This window comes from Fukomys damarensis, unplaced genomic scaffold, assembly GCF_012274545.1.
Source record: "Fukomys damarensis isolate Sample0158 unplaced genomic scaffold, DMR_v1.0_HiC HiC_scaffold_2, whole genome shotgun sequence".
Classification (NCBI taxonomy): Eukaryota; Metazoa; Chordata; class Mammalia; order Rodentia; family Bathyergidae; genus Fukomys; species Fukomys damarensis.
This window is the reverse complement of record NW_022900914.1, coordinates 8,361,812-8,379,824: the sequence shown is the minus strand read 5'-3', so window position 1 is coordinate 8,379,824 and position 18,013 is coordinate 8,361,812. Positions and strand designations below refer to the sequence as shown.

At 51.5% G+C, this 18,013-nt stretch overlaps 3 protein-coding genes across 11 annotated transcripts in view; 1 reads left to right on the top strand and 2 right to left on the bottom strand.

Moving 5' to 3' along the window:
* The window catches only part of Abhd1 (abhydrolase domain containing 1), an 18,967-nt gene extending 14,036 nt beyond the window's left edge, over window positions 1-4,931 (bottom strand). Inside the window, exon 1 of the mRNA XM_010604792.3 lies at window positions 4,893-4,931. The gene's annotated coding sequence lies outside the window, so the exon portion shown is untranslated. The remainder of the gene's footprint in view (window positions 1-4,892) is intronic.
* Window positions 1-8,219, top strand: part of Cgref1 (cell growth regulator with EF-hand domain 1) — a 10,268-nt gene extending 2,049 nt beyond the window's left edge. Inside the window, exons 1-6 of one of the 3 annotated variants that reach the window (XM_010604785.3) lie at window positions 3,804-4,293; window positions 5,404-5,509; window positions 6,424-6,489; window positions 6,573-6,643; window positions 6,793-6,914; window positions 7,066-8,219. In XM_010604785.3, the coding sequence (XP_010603087.1) occupies window positions 5,421-5,509; window positions 6,424-6,489; window positions 6,573-6,643; window positions 6,793-6,914; window positions 7,066-7,578 (861 nt within the window). In that variant the 5' untranslated portion in view covers window positions 3,804-4,293; window positions 5,404-5,420 and the 3' untranslated portion in view covers window positions 7,579-8,219. Of the gene's footprint in view, window positions 1-3,803; window positions 4,294-5,232; window positions 5,315-5,403; window positions 5,510-6,423; window positions 6,490-6,572; window positions 6,644-6,792; window positions 6,915-7,065 lie in introns of those variants that run through there. The other 2 variants (XM_010604784.2, XM_033763236.1) reach the window with 2 other exon arrangements.
* A 704-nt stretch (window positions 8,220-8,923) lies between these two features.
* The window catches only part of Khk (ketohexokinase), a 13,559-nt gene continuing 4,469 nt past the window's right edge, over window positions 8,924-18,013 (bottom strand). The window contains exons 2-9 of one of the 7 annotated variants that reach the window (XM_010604777.1): window positions 17,126-17,242; window positions 15,039-15,173; window positions 14,713-14,847; window positions 12,544-12,616; window positions 11,174-11,320; window positions 9,592-9,701; window positions 9,320-9,477; window positions 8,924-9,233 (exon numbers count right to left, since the gene is read on the bottom strand). In XM_010604777.1, the coding sequence (XP_010603079.1) occupies window positions 9,148-9,233; window positions 9,320-9,477; window positions 9,592-9,701; window positions 11,174-11,320; window positions 12,544-12,616; window positions 14,713-14,847; window positions 15,039-15,173; window positions 17,126-17,242 (961 nt within the window). In that variant the 3' untranslated portion in view covers window positions 8,924-9,147. The remainder of the gene's footprint in view (window positions 9,234-9,319; window positions 9,478-9,591; window positions 9,702-11,173; window positions 11,321-12,543; window positions 12,617-14,712; window positions 14,848-15,038; window positions 15,174-17,125; window positions 17,243-18,013) is intronic. The other 6 variants (XM_010604778.1, XM_010604780.1, XM_010604782.1 and 3 more) reach the window with 6 other exon arrangements.

Genomic DNA, 18,013 nt, shown 5'->3' with positions numbered 1-18,013 from the left:
TATTATAAATTATCATATATATATATATATATATATATTTCCCATGTGTGCTTGAGAAGAATATGTATTTGCTAAGTGATTGAAGTGGGGTTCTATCTATGTTCATTAGCTCGAGCTTATTAGGCTTTTCTCAAGTTTTCTATAGTCCTATTTTTTTGTACCGGGGATCAAACTCAGGACCTTGTGCTTGCGAAGCAGGTGGCAGAATCACTGAGCTAAATCCCCAGCCCCTTCTGTAGTCTTATTGATTTTTACTCTGCTTAGTACTAAACAAGACACATTTTCCCCACTATAATGGCAGATTTGATTTTTCTCCTTATACCAGCTTTTGTTTCAGACATTTTGAGGCTCTATTGTTAGGGGCACACAAATTCAGAGTTATTATGTTTTCCTATAGAGAATTAAACTTTTTGTCATTTCATAATGGCCTCTTACACCTTTATTTCTTAGCTGATGAGTTTGGTTTTTTTGTTTGGTTTTTGCGGTACTGGAGATCGAACTCAGGGCCTTGTGCTTACTGGGCAGGTGTTGCACCATTGAGCTAAATCCCCAGCCCAAGTTTGTATAATTTATACTTATTGTGATTACTGATATACTTAGATTTATTGCTAAAATCTTATTTTATACTATTTATCTTTTTTTAGTTTGTTACTCCTTTTGGTTTTTCTTTCTTCTGTGTGTGTGGGGGGGTACTGGGGATTAAACCTAGGACCTTCATGCTAAACTGCATCCCAGACTTTTCTATTTTTATTTTGAATTATTTTCTCTCTATGTTGCCCACCAAGCTGGGCTTAACATGTGATCCTTCTGCCTCAGCCTCCCAAATAGCTGGGATTACAGGTGTGCACCACAATGCCCAGCTTTTTGAATTTTGTTTTGGTCTTATTTCCTGCCTTTGTTTTGAATCAATTCTTTTTTGTTTTTGTTTTTTTTGTTTGTTTGTTTTTTGTTTTTTTGCATTACTGGGGATAGAACTCAGGGCCTTATGCTTGCCAGGCACCAGTGAGCTACATCAGCCACTGAATCAATTTCTTTTAAAATTCCATGCATTTTTTTTCCTCTGGTGGTTTGAGGTTCCACATTCCATTTCTATTTCTTTTCAGTGATTTTTCTTAACTATTTTGTGGCTTGTTTTGGGATGTCCCCCAAAGCCTCATGCTTTCTCGGAGGTGACTGAATCTGGAGCGTGTGATTGATTCCTGGTGCAGTGCTGGGCCCCAGGGCGCTAGGATTAAGGGTGTGAGTGCCACTTGCCCTGAGCAGTCTGAACGAGACACAAGGCGCAGGAAGACACTGTTAAGGTCTCCTGTTGCTTTTGCCGCTTCCGCTGCCAAGAACTGTGACCCCTCTGCCACCCTGCTTTGGAGCCGGTCGATTGTAGACCGAAACCTCTACAAACTGTGAACCAAATAAACCTTCCCCTTTAACTTTGGGTGTCGGGTATCTTGTCTCAGCAATGAGAGAAAAATAACACACAAATTTTAAGTATATCTATTTAACAAAGTTAATCAATATGTCTACTCTCTTCCCAACCTTTCTCCTTACATGGTGTCCAGTATTGTAGTTCAGACTATTGTACCTCTTTGCCCCATATATTAACATAATCATCATTGCTTAACAGTCCGCATTTGTTTAGATTTACTCACATATTTTCTCATTTCTTTGCTCAACACTTTCCCTTGTATTTCAAACCTTTGTAGGAAACTGTTCTTGAAATACATAAGTTGGAATTTCCTTTAATTCAGGAATGTTAGCTGGACATGGTGGTGCACACCTGCAATCTTAGACTCAGGAGGCTGAGTCAGGAGAATCACTGCAAGTTCGAGGCCAGCCTGGACAACATAGTGAGTTAAAAGCCAGCCCAAACTATATAGTGAAGCCTTGTCTCAAAGGACAAACAAAAAACAAGAATTTTGGTGGTAAACACTCAAAATTGTTCATGTAAAAACTTTTTATTTCACCTCCTTGAGAGTTATGTTTTGATGTTTAGGGCTGGGGATGGGACCCAGGGCCACAGGGATGCCAAGCACCCTGTCTGCTGCTCAGCCTTGAAAGGGAATTTTGCTGAAAGCAGCTGTAGCACAGCAGCCTCCACACCTCTGCCCATGCCCGTGGCCCTGGCCCACGTCACCGCCCTCGGGGACCGGCCAAGCAGCTGCCGGTATAATTCCTTTTCCTCTGGCCTACTGCTTTTACAGTGTTCTTCTCCGTGATGCTCTGTACCTCAGAACAGCAGGCCCAGAGTGTCTTTCCGCTTGTTTAATCTGTGTGGGATTGTGGACCTCCTGACTGACTTAGTTGTGATTTTCAACCTACTGGGAAAAAACTCAGCTATTATTTCTTCCAATCCTGCTCCTGTCCAAGTGTATCTGTTATCTCCGCCATCCACTTAACCTTTATTTATGTTTCCTTCATCTTTAACTCAATAAACTACATTCTGGATAATTTATTTGGATCTGTATTCCAGCTCATTCTCATATCAGCTGTGTCCAATCCGTCTCACTCGCCTGTTGCATTTTGAGATAAATTTTGATTTCTAAAGATTATATTTTGTTCAACTTGGTCATTTTTATGCTCTCATTTCTCTCAGAGTTTCGAGCATCCCTTTAATTCCTTTCATGTTCCTTATAACATGAAGCATACTTACCTTATATTCTATACATGATAATTTCAGTATTACACTCATTCTGTGCAGGCCTAGTTTTGCCAACTGTTGTTTTGTTGGCTCTTAGTCAATGTCTCATTTCCTTGTACATTTATGACTTTTTGGCTTCGGGCTCACATTTCTTGAACCTTTACCCATGGAAAAATCTTTGAAGCCTCAATTGGAGTTGCATTCCCGCAGAGAAAATACATGCTCTCCTCTGTGGCCACTATCAACCCGTTCCACTTCAGAATAAATGATCTGCCTTAGGTGTTTTGGACCACAGGTAGCCTTATTGGAGGCGTACTACATTAGAGCACTCTCAGGGAAGATTTGGTTTTCTCCCTTTTGCTTAGCACCAAAGTCAAGGGACACGATTCTCTGCTGTCCTTCTCCCTGGCCATCCTTTGCTCGCCCTTGTAGTAAGTGTGCAGCCACACAGAAGGTTCCATGTTGGGAGGGGGAGCTCCCTGCCTGCTGCTCACCTTGAATGAATCCAAGACCTTGTCTCCTTTCCTGGGCACAATAACTCCACCCAAGGACCTGCTGTGCCAGCTGATGCTGCGGGTCACACTCAGGGCAGCCAAGGTTTAATATCCTTTTGGCCACTGGGGCTTATAGACTCCAACAAGCTATGTGTACTTACTGTAGCTCTTGGGGCTGATCATATGCAGTGAGAAAGAAGACAAGTTCTAGGATCTCACCTTCTTGTTTTGCTGTGTCTTGCTCAAGGAAGCTCAAGGTGGCAGAATTTTTGTTTATCTCTCCAGATCCAGATGTTTACCTGCAGCAACCCTCATCTCTTAGGAGACTGATGGCCACTTTGGCAGTAGTTCTGGACTCTTGAGTCATGGAATTCTTTCTTTTTTGTTTTTTTTGTTTTTTTTGGTATCAGGGATCAAACTCAGGAACTTGTGCTCGTGAGGCAGGGGCATTGCCACTGAGCTAAATCCCCAGCCCATGGGATATGGGATTCTTAGAGGAGCTGCTGAAAGCTATGAATTTTCCTCTCATAAAATCCATTCTAGACAGCACATAGGGCACCATGTCAGAGAATTCCTTATCTTCTCCTTAGACCATCGAACATCTAATGATTTTGTTTTTTGTGGTTTTTTTGGTACCAGGGATCGAACTCAGGACCTTGCGCTTGTGAGGCAGGCGGAGGAACCACAGAGCTAAATCCACAGCCCTGTTGTGATTTTGTTCCCAGAGATGGCCTTGGGGTCTCAGGCCTCTTCTTTGGAAAGCTTCTGCTCCCTTGTAAGCTCATTATATGTCCACACACCTGGGACCAATCAGAAAGCGTTGGGGCTGGGGATTTAGCTCAGTGGCTACTGCCTGCCTTGCAAGGAAGGGCAAGGTCCTGAGTTCAATTCCACGTACCAAATAAACAAACAAGAGAGCTCTGTGTTTTCAATTGATCTGTGTTACATTGGACTCACATACTCAATTGTTTTTGCCCTAGGTCCCACACAATGCAGATCTGAGGCGGAAGTTCCTGGTTTTCACTTTATGTTGAGATCTGTTTTCCTAAGGGCACTAAGTAAACAGAAACTCCCAGAGCCACTGTTGGTTTGATCCTGATTTGCTGTTTTCAGTCTGTGCCTGGGCATGGACTTTGGATCTGTTCTCCTGTGGGTTTTTAGCAGGTACAAGCTAATAATCTGTCACCCTTTTCGTATCAACTTTGGTCTTTTTGTGACTCTGCATTACTCAGATGGCCTTTTCCCGAGGTTTGCTGAGCGTCTTTCTGTGAATTGAGTGGCTTGGAGTAGAGCAGGATATTTAAATCGTGCTTCTCAGCATCACAGGGCCAGCCAGGGACAAGAGGCATGGGCTGCGGGGAGGGGCCTCTTCCGCCAGAACAGCTCAGCTTTTACACACTTCATTTATTTATTTTTTGTATGATTCCAATTATTTATTTTATTTTGTTTTTTTTGGTACTGGAGGTCGAACTTGGGACCGGTGGCACCACTGAGCTAAATCCCCGGCCCTTTACACACTTTATATACTCGAGCCAGAGTAGGATTTATTTTGACCAAAATTCCTGTCTTAGCTACTTTCTCCTTGTTGGGACAAAACACCTGACAATCACAAGTTAGAGTGACAGGCGTGGTGGCACACTCCTGTAATACCAGCACTAGGGAGGCTGAGGCAGGAGGACTGCCAACCTGGACTATATAGCAAGACCCTGTCTCAAAAACAGAAACAAAAAAAGCTAAAGGAAGAAAAGTTTATTTGAGCTCACAGTTTGTAGAGGTTTCAATCCAGTCACCTGGCTCCAAGGCAGGGTGACACAGCAGAGGGACACGGCAGAGGAGAAGCAGCCCATAGCAGGGCAGGCAGAAAGCAGCAGGTATCGCCAGCAGCAGCCTGCCTTCCATCTTACCCTTTATATCTCTTCCGGGCTAAAAGCCTATTCGTTGGTGCCGCCCACGATCAGGGTGGGGCTTCCCATTATCCACACACAGAACTATGCTAAACCAAGTTAGCTATCACACACCCTTAACACATATTCACACACCTGAGATTCAGCCACCCCCGAAAAGCCCCGCCTGTGAGCACATGAGGCTTTGGGGGGACATCTAGACGCGAACTGTAACGGTTCCAGAGAAGATCCCTGATTTCCATGCAGAGTCCTCCAGCAGAGGTCCTGCCCCTGGGCTGCAGGTAAAGGCAGGGAGAGAAGGCATTTATTTCTGACCCAACTGACCCCGACACTGTGGCAGACGCCCTCCCTGACCTAATTCTGCTCCTAGTTCCTGTTCCAGGCAGGATGTCACCTTGGACGTTTCAGGTGTTAATGCTGCCGCTGCTGCTGCTGCCCACCCTGGGCCGGGCTGCTCCCAAGGATGGGACCATGAGGTAAGGCAGTCAGGAGGACAGGGCCGTGGGCTGGGACAGGGTTACTCTGGAGAACCCAAGGGTGTGGTAGATCTTGGGGAGCCAGGAGACTGGGGTGATCTGTGTATGAACCCACCCCAAGCACCTGCTGTGTGCCTGTCAGAATGCCACAAACTGGGCACTCAGGACCTGCTTGCTGGATCCCTTCGGAAACAGAGCTCAGCTCTAGTGTGGTGTGAAGTACGAGGAAGAGGCGAGAGGCCAGGGAAGGGGCTGCGGTCCTGTAATCAAGTCCTAGCAGTGGGAACGAAGGTCATTAGGGCACTGTTTCTATTTTGTTAGAATTGCTCTCTTGTTTATTTGTGCTGCACAGAGGATATGCTGGGCAGGAGAGGAGACAGATGCAGAAAACGCTGCCAGACCTGGCAGCAGTGACCAAAGTGGCTGCAACAGGCCTGGCCTGATGTGTAGCCCCATCCGGAACTAGGAGCACATTTTCAGCTTCAGACAGGTCAAGAGACCCTGAGAAGACTGAAACCCCAAAGTGACACGTGTGCCCTCCGCGTGAAAGGGAGGCATTTAGTCATGGAGCCAGCTGGGTCTGTAAACCCGGTAGTGTACCAGGCTCCCCTGGAGCCCCAGCCCTTGGCTCTCAGCTGTCACTGGGCTTCTTTTTGGGCCTCCAACTTGTGCGTATCAGCTGTGGCTTCATTTGGCCACTACCTTCCCTGATATTTTCTTTGGGTTTCACTTAAAAGTGTAAATAAGGCAGCTTCAAAAAGAATCTAAGGAAGTACGACCAGAAGGGCCTCTTCCTCCCAAGGTTTTTTCAATTTGAGGGAGCACCTCCTTTGGGCCTGAGGAGAGAACCGTGCCAGGAGGCTGGGCCCTCAGACAGGCTCTCTGCAAGGCTGGACCTTTCCTCCCTCCTCCAGGCAGGACCTTGAAGTGCAGCCCCAGCCCCTGCCTAACCCCTTCCACCCAGGGCCGGAGCAGCTCCGGTGAGTAGCCCAGCTGGGTGGGGCAAGCCAGGCCTGAGCCCCGGACTGGCCTCTCCCAGGCTGATTTGCCCCTTCTCCCACAGAGTGCTGCAGAACCACCTGAAGGGACTAGAGAGGATGGAAGAGGACCCGGAGCACATGAACAGGGAACAGGGTGAGGGGCTGGCTGGTGGACCAGGGCTTAGGACCCTCGGGGCAGCCAGAGCCGGGGCAGCCAGAGCCAGGCCTGAGAGCTGGCTGCCCCACTGACTCCTGCCTCTCCACTGCTCCTGAGCCCTCTTCTAATCCAGCTTCTCTCCCTAGTTCTCCTCTACCTCTTTGCTCTCCATGACTATGACCAAAGCGGACAGCTGGACGGGCTGGAGCTGTTGTCCATGTTGACAGCAGCGCTGGCCCATGGAGTGACCAACTTTCCTGCAAACCCAGTAAGCTCTGTGGGAGACCGCAGGGGATCCAGCTGCCTGGGGCTTTGGGTGGATCTCCTGGCAGAGCCTGCATGACAGGGGAGCGGGGCATGGGTGTCCCGAGGACACCTCTAGTCACGGGAGACCCCACAGTGGCTCCGTATTTCCACAGGTGATCCTGGTTGTAGACAAGGTGCTCGAGACACAGGACCTGGATGGGGATGGGCTCCTCTCCCCTGCGGAGCTCATCAACTTCCCAGAAGAGGCCCTCAGGGACACAGAGCACAGAGAGTCCCTCATTGCAGCACCCCAGAAAACACAGACTGTCAGGGAGCAGCCCCAGTTAGCTAAGAACCCACTGAGACAAGAAACTCAGGGGGCTGTGGAACCCAGAGAAGAAGCTGGGGACCAGGAAGAGGCCAGGAGGGCATCCCTGGAGCCTGTCCAGGAGGCTGGGGATCAATCAGGGGCTAAAGGAGACACCCCAGGTCCCGAAGAGGGAGATAGGAGACAGGTAGAGAATGAAGGAGAAGCCCCAGGTCCCAGAGGTGATGCTGGGGGGCAGGCAGAGGCCAGGGACAGTGGGGCAGAAGCCAAAGAGCTTCCAGAAGAAACACTGGAGCCCAGGAATACCCCGCATGAGCTTGAGGCTCATAGTATCCAACTGGAGAATGTTGAGATGTGAACCCCAGGGATACAGGCTTGCACCCCTCAAAGTCTCAGTGTCAGGATGGAAGCCTGAAGGGTGGGGTGAATACTGCTGGGACGAGGACCACCTCTGTGTCCCCTCTGCGACCCCAATAGGTGGCAGGTCTGTCTGCAGCTCAGGGAGAGGCTAAACTGAAGGACAGCTTTGGGACCCAGACAACCAATAAAGGACAAGATGAATACACCTGCTGGGTGTCTGTCTGCTGGCCCAGCCTATCCAGAGCTAGGGGCACGGGGAGCAAGGACTGGGACTCTGGAAAAGACAGAGATTCTGTATCCCCAGGCCCAGGGGTGCAGCAGCGCCTATGGCCCGAGGCACAGCCAGCTACAGATACCCTATGAAGAAAGTTACTCTTGGAGCCCAGATATCCACCTGCCCTCTCTGCGCCTGGCATTCAGGCACCTTATGCCCTCCTGCAACTCCGGGCAGATGTTTCCCATCACCTTGTATCTGTCCCCTATTACCCCTAGGTAATTTTTTGGAGGTACTGGGGCTTGAACCTAGGGTAACATTGGAACAATGTAACACTGAGTTATGTCTGCACACGCCCCTTACTTATTTATTTTTATTTTGAGACAAGGTCTTACTAAGTTGCTACATTGTCACAGCTGGGCTTGAACTTGATATCCTCCTGCTTTAGCTTCCCAGAATGCTGGGATTACAGGTGTGTACCCAGCTCCAGGAATATTAACAGGAACCATTTCTTTTTTGAAAGCCTAGAACACACCAGGTACTCTTCCTACACAACTCCCACGTTGGAGTCAGCTCCCAGTTCCGCAGTCACTGGGATGTGACCTCCAGAAGGACAGAGACGCTGTGTACCTGGGTCCCATTTGTGGCCGAGGCAATGCATGGTGGGGCTTTCAGGCAGCGGGACAACAGCTTCTTGGACTGCCCTGGGGAAGTGAACAGTAGTAGGCTCCCTGCCCATTGGCCCGTCACTGGCTCAACCATGTGGACCCCAACTCCCGGGGCCACTAAGCAGGGTGTGCACAGCACAGCTTTTCTCAGTGTCTGGCTGGCTGGCTGGCTGGCTGGCTAGCTGGGCTGTGGGGAGCTAAATCTCCTCCCATTGTGGACACCCCGAGTCTGTACCTCTCCCCAGCTCAGCAGTTACTCTGTCCAGGATGGCTGAGCCTCCTGCTCTCACATCAGCCAGTGGCAAGACTGCTGTGGCCAGGCAGAGGTGACAGCTCCTCTGGGCCCGGCTGGCGAGATTAACTTGGGGGATGGAGAGCAAGACAGAGGGCTGTAGAGTCAAAGCCTCAGGAGTCTCCAACTGGAGCAGTTCAAGTGGTCCCAAGAGATGGCCACAAGAAGCTGGTTTGGGGAAGGAGATTTATTTGCTTTGAGGCTCTGCAGCTGCAGCAGTGAGGATACAGATAAAGGACACAGGATATGCACAGAGTCCTTCCCACAGCCAGCATCTGCCCAGGGAGCAGGGCAGCCCGGACGCCAGCCCGGATGGAGGGGAGAGGTGGCGGCAGCCTGTGATGCCAACCTCCAGCAGGGACGGTGAGCACGGCGCCTCCTGCGACACAGCTCTCACACGATGCCATCGAAGCCCTGCAAGCCACACTTCTTGCCAGCCACCTGGCAACCAAACCTCAGCGCCTCCTGCACACTGTTCCCTAGGGGAGCACCGAGTGGCTGGGTCAGCCTGGGGTTCTGGAGCGGGGCAGGGCCCAGCCCTGGCCCCTCCCACCGGCCCACTCACCCCGGGAGAGGCTGAAGATGACAGAGGCATTGAAGGTGTCTCCGGCGCCCAGAGTGTCCACCACCCGGGGCGGCGAGAAGGCGTCCGAGTGGAGCAGCTGCCCATCCGGGCCCAGGGCGTCAGCGCCCTCCTCAGCCCAGGCACAGATAAGGGTAGCCCTGCAGGACCTGCACTCAGCAGGGCGTTCGCCCACCACCTCCCCTAGACCACCAGGGCAGAAACCCAGCGTCCACCCACAGCCCCCAGGGCCCCTTCCTGGCTTCTCCACTCACCCCTTCCTCACACGACCATACAAGCCCCTCAGGGCTTCCGCTGCTGACTGGAAGCCCAAGTGCTTGGCCACGTCTTTGCTAACAAACACCTGTGGGCAGTGGGAGAGAGGCTGGCAGCCACCTGAGTGTAGTCACTCACCACCAGCAGCCTGGTGTCACCCCCATATTATAACCTGACTCGCCCAACCGGCACAAATGCCCAACATGGCATCTTGGTGTCCCACAGAGAGACGTTATTACGCCTGCTTAAAATGAAGCTAGGATACAGCCTTGTGGGTCAACACCAAAGCCCTAGACCAGTGGTGGCAAACCTATGGCTCGTGGGCTGCAGCAGGCACACACGGACCTCTGTCAGCGTGCGAGCCAAGTGGCCCCAGCAGCTGAGCATCAGATAACAGTTGTGCTTTCTAAACTAAAACTTCGGCATTCACATTTAGTTGTGATGTTGGCACTTTGCAATAAGTAAGTGCGTTTGGGGTTGCAGTCCGGGTATTTGGTCTCTAAAAGGCTTGGCATCCCTGTCCTAGACTAGTTGGTCCAGATTAGTGAACTGAAGACCCAGAGAGAGCCTGGAGCACCATCTTGGGGAGAAATCAACCTTGCCCAGTCAAACCACAGTGGCTCTCAGGAGCAAGCTGTTTTGTTTTCCCAGCACAACTATGCCCTCTAGGGATGGTTTCTTAACCTGTAAAACAAATCAGCAGGGATTCTGGAACTTCCTCAACACTAGTTACACATTACAATCTCCAGAGATTGTTTTGGTAAAAAAAATAGAGAAATCTCAGTCCGGGGATTTAGCTCAGTGGCACCGCACCTGCCTTGCAAGTGCAAGGTCCTGAGTTTGATCCCTGGTACCAGAAAAAAGAAAACCTATTATCTGGGCTGGGGATTTAACTCAGTGGTTCCGCTGCCTGCCTTGTAAGCCCTAGGTCCTGTGTTTGATTCCTGGTACCCACCCCGGCAAAAAGAGAGAGAAGTCCTGGCTCTAGCCCTGTGGGTTAAATAGTAGAGAGCAAGGAGCTGGAAATGGAGCTCAGTGGCAGAGCACTTGCCTGGCCTGTGTGAGGCCCTGGGCTCATCCCCATCACCCAATACTGCAAACAAATAAAGCCAAGAGGGTGGGGCTCAAGCCTCTGTTTCTTTTTAAATTGTTCACCAAGGCTGAGGACCAGTGGCTGCATGGTCTCCAGTTAGCTGCGACTGTGATCCGGGATTGCCCTAAACTCTGCTTACAGCCAGACCTGCCCACATTTACCCCACGCAAGTCCTTTCACTCCTCCTGGCTCCCACACTTGCCACCCCTGCAAGTCGGGAGAGACTTGGAACCTCAGACAACAGGGAAGAGAGGGGGCCCAAAGAGGCGATACCTATGCCTGGTCCTTGTCCAGGTCTTCTAGGCATCCTTATTCCTGGAGCAGAAAACATCTCCTTTTTAGCCACTGCAGGGCCGAAAGCTGGAGCTCTGCCATTTTACACCCCTGCCACTCGAGAGCTGCCACTGGAGCCTGGCAAGTAAGCCCGGGGTCTCTCTTTAAGAACTGAGTTCCCTGGATGTGGCAAGCTAAGGCTGCCAGGCACTCACCACCTCTCCATAGCTGAACAGCTGGAACAGCTCCTTTCGGGGCTTCTCTATCTCCACAGACACCCGGATCTGCTGCTCCAGGGGCAGCTTGGCATTGTGCTGCTCTATACGCTGCAGCATCTTCACCTGCTCTGATGCATTCCGGCCCTGGGGAAGGACAGTGCAGCTTAGGCAGTGTCCAGCGGATCCAACTCACTCTCCCCCCACCTGCTGGAACTTGGTGAAGAGCTGGGAGCCTGGGCTGGATCCTATCCTGCATTACAAAATTCTTGGGCTATCATGGACCTCGAAGACCTTATAAACCAGCTCTCCCATTTCACACTAAAAAGGAAGAGATGAAAGAATAGAAGACTTTCAAAGGAAGCTTGCAACAGTGACAGTGCAAGTTTTCAAGACTATAGGAAGATCCAAAATTAAATAGTAATTTAAAGTTCTTTCTGTATTAAAAAAAAAAAACAACATGAGGTTCTGGGGATTTAGCTCAGTGGTTCCGCCACCTGCCTCCCAAGAGCAAGGTTGAGTTCGATCCCCGGTACCAAAAAAAAAAAAAAAAAAAAGCATTGTCCTTTCAATATTTGAACTGCTAGACAAAGACAACTGTAGCTTTATTTTGTACTTATTGTAATCTCATAGAAATAAATGAGTTTAATATGTTAATACAGTAATTAGCTGATTCTGTACTATGTCAATTAAAGCTGCAGCTGTGTCCCTGGAAATATTCAGAGCTACTCTCTTCACGCTGCCCATGTAACACTTCTAAGGTTTCTATACATCAGATGCGTATTTTTGGTTGGCATAAGCTATGACTGTGATTTTTCTTTTTGGTTCATAAAGAATTTTCTGATGGAATGCTAACTTCCCAAGGACTGTGAATAAACACATTTTTATATTTTTTAAAAAAGCCTTTCTGAAGGGCCTACAGGAAGTTAAATGACAGGGCTATGATAAATAAAACCTCAGGACTTCTAAGGTTTCTTCTCACCCAGACACCAAAACTTCTCCCTTGGAGCAAAGCTTCTAGTTCCCTGTATTTGGAAGTGGGTCAGGCCCACTCATTCCTGCTCGGGAAGTACAGCAGGTCAAGCTCTAAGGAGCCAGCCTCCGGCCAGAAATGAGTCGGAGGGGTTGAGGCAGCCATAAAATTAAAAAACAAAAACAATGCAAAACCACTGGGCTTTGCTTAGCACCACCTGTGCCTGCACCCTGTGGTGTCACTCGGCCTTTCTGGGCCTTATTTTCCTCACTTGAAAACAAAGGCTGGACAGGGAATATGGGCGGGGTACTTCTTGGTTTAGAGAAACCAAGAAGGAAGGAGAACACGTGGAGGGCTGACAGGTTGAGCCCCTAGAAGTAGATAGGTCAGGGCTTGCCTCAATGTGGATCCACTTGAACCGGGCCAGATCAACCTTCTCAAAGTCCTTAGCAGACACATCTGGTAGGTTCCTATGTCATGAGACAGAAAGGATAAAAAAGAAAGATCAGAGTGAGCTCAGCCATAGCCAGGCTGTCTAACTCAGGGATCCCATAACTGCTAGTGCTGCTGGCAGCATGGCAGGAAGCTGAGAAGCTCAGAGTTCTGAGGCTCAGCTCTAGGATGATCCCTGCCCATTTGCTGAGGGGCCCCTTTCTGAGTTCCATGCTGTGACATTATCTAAGGAGAAACTCAACTACTGCACATGTTAAGGGGCCAACTCTGTGGGCCTAGAAGACTACATCTTCCAGAATGCTCTGAATACCAGGGCCTACATATCCCAGAATCCCTCTTGCTGTAGGCACACAGCTCCCAGCATGTAGTACCTTGGTGAGCTACAAAGCCCATAGCCACACTGTAGAGCGCAGGCTCTAATGCTGCTAATTTCTGGTGTATAGTATTCAGATCTTTACCATGGCACCCTGAACACCATGACTTGAATTGGGCAGCTCTTTGTCACAACTCTGAAGTTAAAATTGGCATTTCAGGAAGAGTTTGGCTAGCCTAGGATTGGAGACCCAGAAAGGGGTCTGCCTCAATGACTCTCCTTGGCCAAACCCCTACACACAGCCAATGGATATCTTCCCTCTGCGTTCTGTTTCTTCTTGTACTCGTGGTATGGCCCGGGCCTTTCTGAAGCTGCAACCCCACTGGTACCTGAGCCTGAAGCTCCCTTACACCCAAGCCAACTGAAGTTGAAGGTTATGTATGTGCACATTTATGGACAGAGGCCACTGGGCAATAAACATTTCCTCTCAGATCTCCTCCCCTCCCTTCCTGTGAATACCCACATTGTGTCCTCAATCAGAGTTGCTGCAGACAGCAAGGACTGCTAAATCTCAAGGTCACCTCTAGCACAGAGGTGTGCCTGCTCATTTATCGGGACATACAGAGCCCAGGGAACAAAGCTGGCACTAGGACAGTGATGGCAAGCCTTTCAGAGACCAAGTGTCAAACTGCAACCCTAAACCCACTTATTTATCACACGCCAACAAAGTAATTAAACCTGAACACTGATGTTTTAGTTTAGAAAAACTACTCATACATTAATAGCTTTTGTCTTAAAAGAAAAACACAACACACACATCATAGGTTTGCCACCACTGCCCTAGCTTGACTTCCCCATCCTCCATGGCCAGTGGTCATGCTAGGCAGTAAGGGCAGCCTGAACCCCTGGGCAGATGGACCTGGGCCCTCATACAATACTTAGCACATATCAAGTCCTCAGGAAACTAAATCTTTGAGAATCTTCTGGAGCAAGGAGAAGAGTTGAGGCCCACAGGGGCTCTCCCAAGGAGTTTAGGACAATGGAGGAGGTTCACCACTTTCCCTCTTAGCACCACAGCAAGTGAGCCTATCTGCGGACCCAAAGTTCCCCTTCCCACCCCTTCAGCAGTGACTGCAATGGTGCAGGGAGATGTGTTCGGTGTGTAGAGTGTTTGGTTTCGTGATGTAGAATGACTCTTTTTGGCAGTACTGGGATGGAACCCAGGGAATAGAGCTAAATCCCCAGCCTTTTAAAAACATTTTATTTTGAGACAAAGTCTTGCTAAATTGCCTAAGCTGGCCTCGAACTTGTAATCTTCCTGCCTGAGCTTCCCAAGTAGCTGGGATTACAGATGTGCCATCACACCTGGCCTCTTTTGAACATCCATCTCTTTTCAGGTCCTCGGGGCCATGCTGCAGGCTGGCAACTCTGGGGCTGACCCTGGAAATCCTAGGGGGGCCCTGGCCCCTCAGGGCTTACAGGGATTGACCTGTGTCTCCCATTCCCCTCCTGGGAACATTTTCTCCATACCCACGCTGCAAATGGTCTAATTATGGAGGATCACATCATCAATTACATTTGGAAGAGGTGTGCCTGCCCATCACTGCTGCTGACCAGGCAGAGGGGAGCCCACAGCTTCCCACCTCATTTCTCCCCCAATTGAAAACAATTCAGAAGTCATTGAGTATGGGGGCAATTTCTGGGGGACAGCAGCCGCTCAGCCGAGGGAGGCTGGGGAGCCCCCAGTGGTGAGGGAACTGATTGGTGGGTGGTGGCAGGGCAAGGCCGGGGGGGCCTTACGTGTCGTAGAGCACAATGGTACGGGAGCCATTGGAGATGTTGACGATGCAGCAGGAGCAAGGGGTGTCCCCCTTGCTCTGCCAGGACACCTGAGACACATCCACGCCCCGCCGCCTGAAGTCAGCCACCAGGAAGCTTTCCCGAGCCAGGGAAAGGAGGAGGAGACACAGATTAGAGTCCACAAGTGGCCTGGATGGCCCATGGAGTGGGAAGGGTGTGCTGGAGCACACAGGCCTCTGAGCGAAGAAGGGCCCTGTCCTTGGAGGTTAGTGACGGCGGTGGCGGCTGGCAGAGCGCAGAGGTGAAGCGCAGACAGGTGTACGAACCTGTAGGCGTGGAGGATGGTGCGGCTACCAGTGGCCTCGCTGATGATGACTGTGGAGACGGGGATGGAGCCCACGGTCTGAAAGACCAAGTAGCGTAGGTCCACGGAATAGCGGCGGAGGTCGTCCAGGACAAAACTGCCAGGGTGGAGTAACCCAGGGGAGGTGCAGTTCGGCAAGGGTTTGGGGCTGGAGGCTAAGTGGTGGGGCCACTGGGGCCCCCCCAAAGGCAGGCGCGCAAGCAGAAGGAGCTAGGAGAGAACTGGAGATCCCCGTCTTCCTACAGGCTGTGTGAGGGGGCAGGAGAGGCAGGGGTGCAGAGCCAGGAGCTCAGAGGGAAGCACCAAGGGGCCCAGTTCAGGTCCTGACTGCCACCAATCCAACCATGTCGTCTCACAGTCCAACTCAGGCTGGTAAGGATTTGCTGCTGCTCATAAAGCTAGACGGGGGTAGAGTTGGGCCTAGAACTTGAACCCTGCTGGTGTGGGCACTCTGACCTGCTTCATGCCAGGCCCAGGCAGAATTAATAATTAATCACTGAGGTGACACTTTGCCAACCCCCGACCAGCTGCCTCCTGCATGCTCATCCCATGGGACATCTTCTCTAGTCCACAGCGTTTCCTCTCATTCCACACCGACTCCAGGGTGCCGGCCAGAAAGCGGTGCCACCTTGGTGGCTCTCCTCACTGCCCGTCCTCTCACAGCCAGCCTAATCCCCGGGGCCCTGAGCTGGCTCCCAGTGCCCCAGGCCCAGTGTTTGGTCTGGGATTGGTCCAGGCCAGTTTCCCATAATCCCTTGCAGCAGAATGAGCCTAGGTACTTCCCTCAGGAAGAGGCAGCAGCCGGAGGATGGGAGGCCAGCCCCATCCTTCCCAACCATTCTGGGAAAAGCGCTGATCTGTGCCTGAGAGATGGCAGCTGTGCCCAGCTGTGCCCAGCAGTGCCAGCTGGATTTTCTGTGAGCAGACCCCACTTTCAGCAACACCAAAGCTGGACAGGTCAGGGTTGTGGGCACCAAATCAGGACATCATTCCCTGTCTTACAGCTCAGAGGTCCTTTAAACAGCAGATCTACCAAAGCACTGGATGCATAGTTTGCTTTGCCAGATACTTTTCTGTGCCTGCAGTGCCTGACACGTGGTGGGTGCTCCCTGAGTGTGTGTGGGACGCAAGAGGAGGACTGGCCCATGGCCAGCATGGCTGCTATGCAAAGAGGAGTCCATCACCCTAAGAAAGAGCCACAGTCCTGCTTCCAACTGGGAGGGGAGGAGCTGCTGAAGAAGCTGAGTGACAGCCCTTGGCTCTGAGTCCCTCTGTCCCACCCCAGGGCAGGTTGCCGTCCCGTTTTGTAGCCATCCATCGTGCAGGTGGCTGGATTCTGACAGCGGCTCTCTCAAATCAGGGTTCAAAGGGCTGCGTGTCACAGGCCGGGATCCTGGCAGCCTGCCCTGCTACTCGCATTGGGCAAAGTGTGGGCCTCACCTTCCGATACGTGCTTGCTGAGTCTGCAGTGCCAGGGGCCAAAGGGCTCCCAGGTCCTTGCAGCAGCCAACAGGGACACCTTGCATGGGCTACTCATGGGCTACAGCCTGGGCATCCAGCTGGGAGGTGTGGGGTCTGGGCTCGGCTTTAGCACGTGGCTTTGGGATGACCCGAACAGGGCACTCTTGCTATTTCAGTGAACAACAAGGACATGAACACTGGGTCCCGCCTCTCAACTGGGAAGTAAACTGTGGGCCTCGACCCTGGGCCATGGATGCTGCAGGGTAGGACAGCGTGTCCTTAAACGCCCTCTGCCTCAAGCACAGCCAGGATAAGGGACTGGACAGGGCAAGGGCAAGGGCACCGCAGAGTCTGCAGGAAGCGAGGAAGAAGTTGGGAAGCCTATGCAGGCTTCATTGCAAGCTGCGGAAAGAAAGCTTCACAGGATCAATGTTAACACCTGAAGAGCAGCCAGGCCACCTGGGGCTGGGAGTCTCCTCTCCTGCTCCCCCTTCCGGAGGCTTCCAACCGTGCACTTCTGCCTGGCCCACCCCGGGGTTTGGACACTCTCCTCCCCACACCCCAGCCCGCACCCGCTCTTGGACTCACTCAGCAACGTGGCCAGGGCCCAGGGAGCCCATGAAGGCACAGGGGGCTCCAAGCAGCGAGAGGACGGTGCAGGAGTTGGACGCGTTGCCACCACGCTGCCATCGCTGGGACAGGCACCTGCAAAGCACAAGGTTGGTCCCTGCAGCGCCAGCCAGGTGGCCCCAGAAGACACAAAGCAACCACAACCCCCATCTAGGGGTCCAGAGAATTTGAGAGTAGAGGATGCCCCTCATAAAGCATCCAGGTGGCAGCTCATTTTCTAGACGGCCAGTTGGGGTTCGGCCTTCAAGGGAAGGGGCTGGGTCGTAGGCCAGGTCCATCCCCAGCGAGGGCTGCATCTCAGTGCATGGCGCTCTTTTCAGCGCCGCCCTCTGTATTTAGAGTGTCGGGAAAGTCCCCACTGGGGCCCATCACAGTCTGAGGGTCCTACTAACTCTGGGTCATCTCCTCCGTCACAGGACCCCTTTCCTGAGTCAGGGCTGCACCCCGAAGCCTGTAAGTCCAGCCCCCTCCCTGAGGGCTGCACCAACTGCAAGGGGTTTGGAGACCCAGCACCTCTTCCCCAGGTCCGAGTTCACCACCGCTCCTGTCTCAGCAGAGCTTACTGCGGAGCTAAAGCAAAATGAGGGGCTGGGACACTGCCCAGTGGGACAGCCCCTGCCCAGCATGCATGAGGCCCTGGCTCAGTCCCCAGTGCTGCAAAAGAAACCAAAGAAACAATAGCAGAAAACACCAAAATGAGAAGACAGGAGAACAAACCCGATACCGTGGTCATTCATAAAGTGTGTGTTGGGCAGGAGATGTAGCTCAGCAGCGCAGGGCTTGCCTGGTATACCCAAGAGCGGGAGTTTCATCCCAGCACCACCATCAAAAAAAAAAAAAAAAAAA